Here is a 9779-nt window from a genome sequence, read left to right as displayed (position 1 = left end):
ATCGGAAGTTAAGTAGGCGACAAAATGCGCGCAGTTTCGCTCTGTGAAGGGAAAGGAGCATGCACGACTCTTCCCTCGAGTATTAAGTGACAGGGAGCATGGTGGCAACGGACTACTCTCACTTCCTGTAGCCGGAGGGAGGCTTTTGCTCTGCCCGGGCTCGGCTCTTTCCGGCATCCCCCGCTCTCCCATACAAGGTGCGGGGCGGCCCCGGATCCGAGCCTTGTATGGAGACCGGAATCTCGGCGGCGCCTTCTTTTCTTTCACCGCGCAGCGACTGGGACGGGGGAGTGGCTGGCCGGCCTGTATCCTCGGGGGGCTAGCGCGTCTGCAGGGCCGGTGGGCGGGAATCACTTTAAAATCCTGTGCCCAAGCCTCACCGGCCTTTCAGAGGGTCCGTCTCCCAGGAGAGCTCCTGAGGTGCCGCGAGGCCAGCCAGCCAGGACTGTGTCTATCCCCCGCTCGCGCATTGTATGAACCTGCACCCAGCACGCGCGGCTCATTCGGAGATGTAGAAGACGCGCGCGCCAACAGCTTTTCTTCCATGCAAATGAGCTCGAGTGACAGCGGCTGCCCTTCCCTGTTCCTGTCCTTATATGGGCAGTGACGTCACGAGCATTCAGGAGCCCTCCATAAATACTTTAGTGCAGCACTTTGCCGTGTACTGAGACGCTGCCAGTGATTAAGAGCTGTGAGGGAAATAGGGGATGCAAACAGTGCACAGATCCGGGCGCTGTTGGGACAAAGGGTGCAGAGGGCATCTTTAATACTACAACCACAACGGCACTTGTGCTGACTTATCTACCGCAATCAACATACCAGGGACAAGGAAAGCGACTCAAGCCCCCCACAAGTGGCGAGGGCTCCCAGAAGGGCTGTCAAATGATGACTGCCAAGGCGGTGGATAAAATCCCGGTGACTTTGAGTGGTTTTGTGCACCAGCTGCCAGACAACTTCTACCAGGTGGATGACATCCACGCGACCTCGCTGGCGATCTTTCCTAGTGGCGATTTTGGCGGGCCCTTTGACCAGATGGGCGGTATGACAACAGGTAAGCTCGATTCTTTCCGTTGATAAGCTTGTCGAATATATTTCGGGTTTAGATGCTTGCTTAGAACCAGTTAATTCCATGCTGCAGCACTCATGACGATGCCACCCAGAGCACGATGGATGAATCAGCGATGCCATCTGTTCCCAGATGCCATGTAAAGCAATTTTAATTAGGCTGCCTATCTTCTTCCAAGTCTCACCATGTTCTAAAGAGATTCCAACCAAATGGAGTGCACCCAGGCATGGCACCCCATTGCATGCAGCAGCACAGCCACGGCTGCTTCTCGCACAAGTCGACCGCATAAGATGTCAGAAAGGGTTGGGGAGCGAGCACAGGAATGAACCGTTCTGGAAAGTTGCATGGGTAGAATAAGTCAGTTAGGGGTCATTGTGTAGGTCACTTGCATGTGCGGCAATTTGAACAGCTAGATGTGCACTGGGCTGTTCTATCTCCCAGAGCTTAAGCTTTCCACGATAGACTTAAAAGCAGCGGGCCCAGTAATGCATGTGATGCTATGTACATTTCAAATCCACTTTACCATCACTCACATCGAACACAAAACTGCCTCGGCAAAGATGAATGTTCAAAGCATCAACCTACGCCATGCCATAAGGCTACACCCCTTGATAGCAGCACATGAACGCTTCCACCAGTCTCTCGTTTGATGGAAATTGGTGATAATGCATTTATGGTTCACGATGCCTCAGAGATTTATCACACTGCTGTGTGTATATACACGCACATACGCGGGCTATGCTCTGGCTATGGCTGGAGATCTCAGTGTATGATGCGCCTGTTGAGCTTTCTATAAACACCTCATGTTGTTCAGTGCTGTGAGTGTGGTCTAGAACACAATGACCTGTTTTCTCCTATAAGTGCAACCTTCCTTTCCAAAGGCGGAGCACATGCACCCGAATGCCCACATAACACGGGAGTGCGGGTCCTAAGCACACACCTGGCACAAAGTGACCATCAGCTTTAAAACTGGCGCAAAGTGACCATCAGCTTTAAAACAATGTCTCTATTACTAGAGTGACGATGGTACCTCACATGTGGCTTTTCCTTTTTAAATAACCTTTTACTATATGTCACGTCGATTGTGGCTATATCTGTCAACACCACAGCTTTTCGTGTCTCATGTCAAGATGTGGCTTTATGTGCGGAACGTTTTTGATGTAGGGTCATATTTGCTTGTTTGACAGTCTCTTGTAACATTATATCTGCCAATAACTACTGTACATGTTGAATGTTCCTGAGGTCGGCCATACTTTGCAGACTTGGTATGTTATATCGAATCCAAAATCGTGGCTTTAACTTCTCTGCATGCTGAATGATTTTGGAACATTCACGACTCCATTGGCATGCATCTCATCTGATCTAAATGATTTCTTAGAGGGTGGCCACGACGTGTCCATACAGCATCACTAAAGTTACTTCAGATAGGGCCACACCATTTCAACGCATGCTGCATCTTGTCCAATATGACTGTGGATATGTTATGCTACTGTAACTGTTATAATAAACGGCATGTCCTGATAGTCTCTTTTACCTTTCCTCTGTGCAGATGGCATGATAAATATTGACATGAGCAGCGACAAGAGGTCTTTGGAACTTCCATACTCCGGGGGCTTCTCCTCGGGCCACCGCAACCAGACCCTCTCCTACATGGGCAACTTCTTCATCGACCCGCAGTGCTCTGGAGGTGGTCGAGCACCGGAGGGTGTCATCAACATCGTGAGCGCCGGCTTCCTGGGGGTGGCCCCGCACTCCTCGTCCTCGGGGGCTTCGTCGACTGGCTCGTCTGCCTCACCTGGGAGTTTCAGTTGCAGCATGGCTCACGGGGGCCAGCAGGACATGGAGCACATGTACTCCCCTCCGCCGCCACCCTACTGCGGGGAGATGTACCCGGAGCCCGGGGGCTTCCTCAGCAGCCCACCCCCAGGGGCCCTGCCTTACCCACCACCGTCCTACCCTTCACCCAAGCCAGGTCAAGACTCAAGCCTCTTTTCCATGATGCCGGACTACCCAAGCCTGTACCAACCGCCCTGCCAGAGGGACGTGCACCCACTGCAGGAACGGAAACCCTTCCAGTGCCCCCTGCCCCCTCCCCCGCTCACCCCGCTCTCCACCATCCGCAACTTCACCATCGCGGGAGGGGAAGGGGGCTCTCGGCTCCCCAGCGCCTACAGCCCGCAGCACCTGCCCCTGAGGCCCATCCTGAGACCTCGCAAGTACCCGAACAGACCGAGCAAGACCCCGGTGCACGAGCGGCCCTACCCGTGCCCGGCCGAGGCCTGCGACCGGCGCTTCTCGCGCTCCGACGAGCTGACGCGCCACATCCGCATCCACACGGGCCACAAGCCCTTCCAGTGCCGCATCTGCATGCGCAACTTCAGCCGCAGCGACCACCTCACCACGCACATCCGCACGCACACCGGCGAGAAGCCCTTCTCCTGCGACTACTGCGGCCGCAAGTTCGCGCGCAGCGACGAGCGGAAGCGTCACACCAAGATCCACCTGCGGCAGCGCGAGCGCAAGGGCGGCCCCGGCGCGGGCTCGGCGGAGGGCGGGGCCAGCGGGGCGTCAGGGGCGCCCGCGGGGCCACGCACGGCGTGACGCCACGAGGGCTGACAACAGACTCTGAGCGAGCCCAGGCCGACCCTGCGGGGTGAGGACAGAGTGGCCGCAGGGTGCGAAGAGGCCCCGACCGCACGGGAGAGGCCCCGCCCCGCGCAGACTAGAGGACGGCTGGCTGTGAGCGCGCAGGCACTGGCCCCAACCTGAAACAATCTGAGAAGTCATAGTGTGGGCAACACAGGGACCCGGGCCTAATATCAAGAAGAGACTCTCCAGTGCTCTGGTCCTGAAGAGAAGGCCATGCCGCTGCACAGCCGGAAACTATGATGAATGGAGACAGACTTGAGCGTATAGTAGACATTCTGAAATTCAAAAAGTTGAAGACTGACACTGAGCACAAACAGACTGTTTTTGGATTGACCCTTGGGTTAGAAAAGATTGGATTGACCCTTGGGTTAGAAAAGACACTGGCACTACTCTCCGTGTGCTGAGACAGACTACATGCACTAAACTGCCTAGGGACGCGGAACACACTGATCTATCCGAACTTGCTCTGTGTACAAGGCTTTAAGACATTGGCTACCCTGCGTGGTTGGTTTATGTGTTCTAATGCTAGTTTGTGCATCCATCAATATACATTGTAGCCAAATGGCTACTGTCATAAGTAACACCATCCGCCAGCCTCGTATTTTTATTAAACTGGAGCACATCACAGGTTGGCACTAGCAGTGGCGTAACACAAAAACACGGCGAGGCCGCCCTGCAAATGTGACGAGGGGCCCCTAGAGTCTCACATTTCTGACAGATACACATTGGGCGTGGGGTGAATGGGACCCCCTGGCGGTTTGGAGGCCCCCTGCTCCGCCGGGCCTGTAGGGGTCTTCATTACACTCCTGGGTATTAGTTATCTGGTCTTTGTCGCATGGGCTTACAATGAGAAGGGTTACCACCCTCTCATGTCTGCGAAAAAACTGGGACTGGCGGTTGCTGTTGCACTTGCACATGACATGTGTCAGTTTCCTGTCCAACCTCCTGCCACACATGAATCAAGGGTTCAAAATTGTTCCATTTCTGGAACTGTTAGTTCCCCATGTACTGCTTTTACTTTGCATTCAGGTACTTCCGGTCCTTATAATGTGAACACTTCAAACGATAGGTGTCAAATGCCATTTAAAAACCGAACTGGATAAAATACCCACACCTGTCAATGCACAGGTTGTGTCGTGGGTCTAATCCTGTGAGTGACCACAACAATAACCGAATTAATCCATATGTCGTGCTATTGTGTCTCTAAAAGTAAACTAACGTGCACTTTATTATCTTGAAAATGAATCGTTATACAGAGCAAACACCTGGCGTCCAAATTAGTTTGCGTTTTCTCAGATCCATTGTTTCTATAACTGAGCAACTTTTAAGCAATAGATCGTGGCCAACTGGTACAAGTGCAATCTGAAGGTAGCGACTCTTTTTGATAGCCATGTCTGCTTTCTTATGGTACCACAGAAATGCCCCCTCACTCACTGATGTTCTAACCCATCGCGCCTCCAGCGTGTCCTGGAATGTGTATTCGATGAACTGCACTGTTGTGAGAAGCGCCCGGTCTGCAGGAGAGGGGAAGCACAGACACGATACAGTATTTTAAAGTCTCATTAATTTATTGAAGGACTGATGTGCATATAAAATTCACGGCTAAGGCGCATACTACTATTGTGTTAACAAATGGTCTTGGCGACCTGTATAAAGTAGACAACCTTAAAGTCTGTTGCCTTAGCCATGACCAAGACACTTGATTACCCATTTGGAAACGCCTCTACTTTAATGGCTATTAATATTTTGATCATTTTTCTAAAAACTATATTTTTGTACTTATTGTTTTGTGACTCAAAAGTGTTAAATTTGTAGAAATATTTGAATTCATGGTGTACATATTGTTAATAATGGAGCTGATACCTCAGAAGCTTGAACTGCCTGTGGTGTTGACATAAAATGGTTTATTCTAATTATGCACAACTTCTAACTGGAACTTGCACCAATGGTTTGTTCCTGAACGCAATTGTAAATAAACATATATTTCAGCACCTTCTTCGAACTTTCATTGTTTTGGCGTCACACAGGTCTACTTGGGAACTTAAGTTAGTGCGCGTGTCCAATAAACACAGTGTAGCGAGTGCGTTAAGAGCTTTGTAATGATGAGCAGTTGGGTCAGTGGCAGAATAGGCAGTAGATCACTGTATCAGCCAATCAGATTCCACCAGTTCAAATAAAGTCAGAAAGATGTACGGCTTTATGTAGGTGCGAAGACTTCAGAGAAAGATAGGGTTCTGCGCTCTCTGGGCAGGGAAACAATAACCCTAAACCATGATCCACATATAGTCGTCACCAATGCCATTTCACTCCACTCCAACATCTCTCTGTGTTGAAATATGAAGCGCATGTGTGTTTCCGGGATATAAGGGGAGGAGGGTGGGGGGGGGGGGGGGGGTAAGAGAGCCGGGGAATTGTTCCATTTAGTTCCACCCCTGGGATCTGGGTGTAACACCATACACAAGTTTATCACCATAAGAAAGGCACCAACCAGGACCCTCTGCTGCAACAATACACACACCTGTAACTTTTAATATATTTTTTAAAAGCACATATATTTCCTTATAAAATGGACATAGGTACCCCATGCCACACCCTTCCGTCATTGACGCAGCTAGCCTGTTTTGAAGCACTGCTAACTTTGCAAGAAGGGGGTTGAGAGCGACAGGCAATGAGATATGTTTTGGATTAAACTGTTGCCGTGCTGGGAGGGTGCTGGGACTCAGAGCCAAGGTTTAAACGGGCTCTGTTAATTAGGGAGTCAATAGTATATCCACTTCAGCAGGTACCTTCTCAGGAAAGTCAGAAGAAAAGCGTCACTTAAGCAGCTCTACGGCTCTGAGGCAATGCCCCCGCGATCACACCGCGCACAGCTGCCAGGGTGTCATTCACAAGCTCGCTGTTTGAACCGGTCTGCAGTGCCAAGTGGCAGCTACCTGAACAATAACACTGCCGCGCGCCCACTCGGCAGACAGACTCCGCGCGGCTCAGAGCATCCCATGAGGCTGTGTGGGAAACAGGGAGAGGGGGAAGCTGTGCGAATCAGTGCCGAAGAGGGGTCTGGGAAGCGCGTGGTGTGGATCGTGGCAACTTGGTGGGTCGTGTGGGCTACAGCAGCTGGGGTGAGGGGATGTGTGTACTGCTGCAGAAGCGAGGGTGTGTGCGGATCATGACACCAGAGGGGGCTGTGTGGCAGCGGAAGCGGCTGTGTGTGGATCGCTGCAGCAGAGGGGGTTGCGAGCTCGTGATTTCAGGTCTGTTCTCCCACCGGCAGTGGGCGGCAGAAACTGACAGCCTGCCGGCGGCTCCGGGGGATTTCCTAAACAAGTGTGAGCACCTCCCTCCGGAGTGACTCATTGTTCCACTCTCTCTCAAAATCAGATCAATACGAGCCCCGAAATAGACGCCGGAAAATACAGGCACCGAAAGGAGGGCCCACGCAGAGAGGAACGTATTTATAGTTTGTTTTCTGACACTCAGACTGAAAGTTTGTCCCGAGGCGCTGGGCCAGTAGTGGAAAGTGTAGCAGGAAGCGGTGGGCACGCGGAGGGAGCGGTCCGTGCTGTGGTTCACTCATCTTCATTTACAGTGGCTTTTGTCTGCGCAGTGGCCTCGCGAAGGTACCAACGGCTCCAGTTAAATATGGAGCATGCACCTGCCCCCAAGTCAGAATTGGCAGTAAACAACAACCGCAGTTTTCCTGCATTTTGGCCTTCGCGCACTCCTTGTCCCGGTGTCACTGCACCTGCTGCATTAATGGCAGCCACGACTCTGTACCACGAGGACCCATCTCTCCGAGCACAGGCTGCAATCATTTCACTGCAGATTTAAGGCCAGATGTATCAAAGGTTTTACCCATTCTGTCTCTATGGGAAAATATGTTTGTCCATATGGCCCCTCGGCTTTAACCTGATGCTTATCGAAAGCAGAGTAGTAACTTTGCTGCTAGAAGAGTGGGGAAGGCCGAGGTTAAGAGCGTCTGTATTATGTCATCATAACTTATCAAAAGAGCCTCTATGTCTTCTGCCCGAGATGTGAACCTTTACGCCTAACTGAGTAAAAGAATGCAAATTGAATTAACTTTCACCACTTGTTTGTGCTCAGGGTAACAATCCACTCCATTGTATCATTGTGGTTGCGCCATTACAACAACTCAGTCAGGACCCAAAGGGACAGTCCCATCTAACATGCTGGGTCTAGAAACTCGAGAAACCTCAGACATGTTTTTACTTTTTTTGTACCTCATCTCTGAGGTGCAGTTTGAAATCCTATAAGCACGGCCATTGGAATTATGAGGGGAGGTACAAATTATGCAGCAGGGTTGAGTAAATTATGTGGCAAGAAAAGGCAAATTGTACAGCATAATGTAGCACATTTTGTGATAGTATTACTTCATTATTTTGTCACAATTGTTAATACTGTCTGGGCATGAGTTGCATCTCATTAGTATCCGTTTAACACCAAAATCTAGCATTAAGCAAGAGAAAGGTGACCAGTCAAGTTTGCAAAGGGCCTTCCACAGCACGTCTACACGTGTTGCTGCCTTTTTATTTGTGTTTGAACCCATAGAGCTAGAAACAACATTTATTTGTTCAAATCTGCAGATTGTGAAGCAGATGATAGATTGTGTCAAATGCGGCAAATCTATAATTATTTGAAAAGCCCTGCAGCCACACAATTGCATAATTCCAGTGACCTTCACCTATAACGCAGAAAGTTCAGGCCCTCTCTGGGTAAACCCATTTCTCTGAGGGCAGTCACTGTAAAAAAATAACAATTCGAAAAACATTGTCCAGTTCAAGGCATGGCCCACAAATATTAAGGTGCTTGTTACTAGTAGCACATTCAGAATGCAGCCGAGAGTAATTAGCAGTGGTTTGAACTAATTCAAGAATTGACATCAATCACCTTTTGTAGTATGTCTATGAGTTTGCAAATTATTGCCTAGGTTCGCTTAGGTCATCCCCTGAAATAATTAACCCAGAATGAGGCAACCTAAATGTGCCATGAGTACTCCCTTTGCCCTGGATAGTGGATTCCATTGCACTTCTGTGCACAGGATGTCAAGCTCCAGCCAACCTATTAAACAATTAAATTAACTTTCTTGTGCCAAGACCTGGGTTGACATCTGTGTATGGTATGGGTATGCTCAGAAGTGGTCCTCAAGACAATTGGCAGACTTGGTTCACCCTAACTGGCAAGGGTAGGCCCATAGTTTGCAATGCCATGGCAAGTCAAGCTGCTCCTCACTTATGAGGCCCCAGAAGTGTACAACTTCTCGGGTTGCATACATGTTTTTTCAGTTGAGACATACATTAGCATTTCAGACTGGAATATCCCAGTTGCTAATATGTATGTACTCTGTACTTGTCCAAATAGCAAAATAAGATGGAATGGAATCCATTTTTCTGTAATTAAATGTGGTTTTGATTAAACCAATCACTTTTATCCATCAATTTTTTGGTTGATTTATTGTCATGTCCATCCCGCAAGGGCTTGTTGTAAATTCTCCAGGAAACCTCACACTACTGCTGATTGGGTCCGGTTTAAAACCAGGCTTGATATGACCAATGACTGACTGTCTGAAAATATAAATGACTGGATGAAAGAATGCATGAGAGATAGTGAGTGGATGAATAACTGAGTACGTGACGGAATGGGGGAGCAAGTGGATGGATGAACAAATACAACTTGATGCTGGAATGAGTACACAAAGTAAGCAATAAACAAAAAATGTGTGGACAGATTGTATGGCTGGACAGAAGGATGGATACATAAATATATCGATTATAGTTAAAAATGGATGGATAGACAGGCGAACATAGTGACAAACAGAGGAAAGAATGGACAAATGGCATAGTAATTGAATCCATGATTGACTGGATGAATGAATGATTCAATAAGGGCATATAAAAATTCAGATCTTCGGGACAAACTGCATGATAGTGAAGGTAACTTTGTGGTCCTTTTCCCACCAGGAAAGTCAATACAGTGAATATTGTGAGCGGGGAAATGTCAGTCAGCGAGATCAAATCCAAACATGCAGTTTTGCTCTGTATATCTGCAT

The 9779-nt window shown here is 49.2% G+C and overlaps 1 protein-coding gene across 1 annotated transcript; it reads left to right on the top strand.

Annotated features, from left to right (window-relative positions):
* The first annotated feature begins 623 nt into the window (after positions 1-623).
* On the top strand, positions 624-5700 carry EGR2 (early growth response 2). The gene is made up of 2 exons (XM_078640968.1): positions 624-1051; positions 2616-5700. The coding sequence occupies exons 1-2, from the start codon at positions 883-885 to the stop codon at positions 3665-3667; spliced, it is 1221 nt and encodes a 406-aa protein (XP_078497094.1). The 5' UTR covers positions 624-882; the 3' UTR covers positions 3668-5700.
* The last annotated feature ends 4079 nt before the right edge of the window (positions 5701-9779 follow it).

Source organism: Lissotriton helveticus, chromosome 5_1 (assembly GCF_964261635.1).
Source record: "Lissotriton helveticus chromosome 5_1, aLisHel1.1, whole genome shotgun sequence".
Lineage (NCBI taxonomy): Eukaryota > Metazoa > Chordata > Amphibia > Caudata > Salamandridae > Lissotriton > Lissotriton helveticus.
This window is presented reverse-complemented; position numbering and strand designations above follow the sequence as displayed.

What these genes read in the sequence shown, in the direction of transcription:
- EGR2 (XM_078640968.1), top strand. Translation starts at nt 883, where the DNA reads ATGATGACTGCCAAGGCGGTGGATAAAATCCCGGTGACTTTGAGTGGT. An exon ending in GATGGGCGGTATGACAACAG is followed by an intron (nt 1,052 to 2,615) that starts GTAAGCTCGATT and finishes TCCTCTGTGCAG; the next exon opens with ATGGCATGATAAATATTGAC.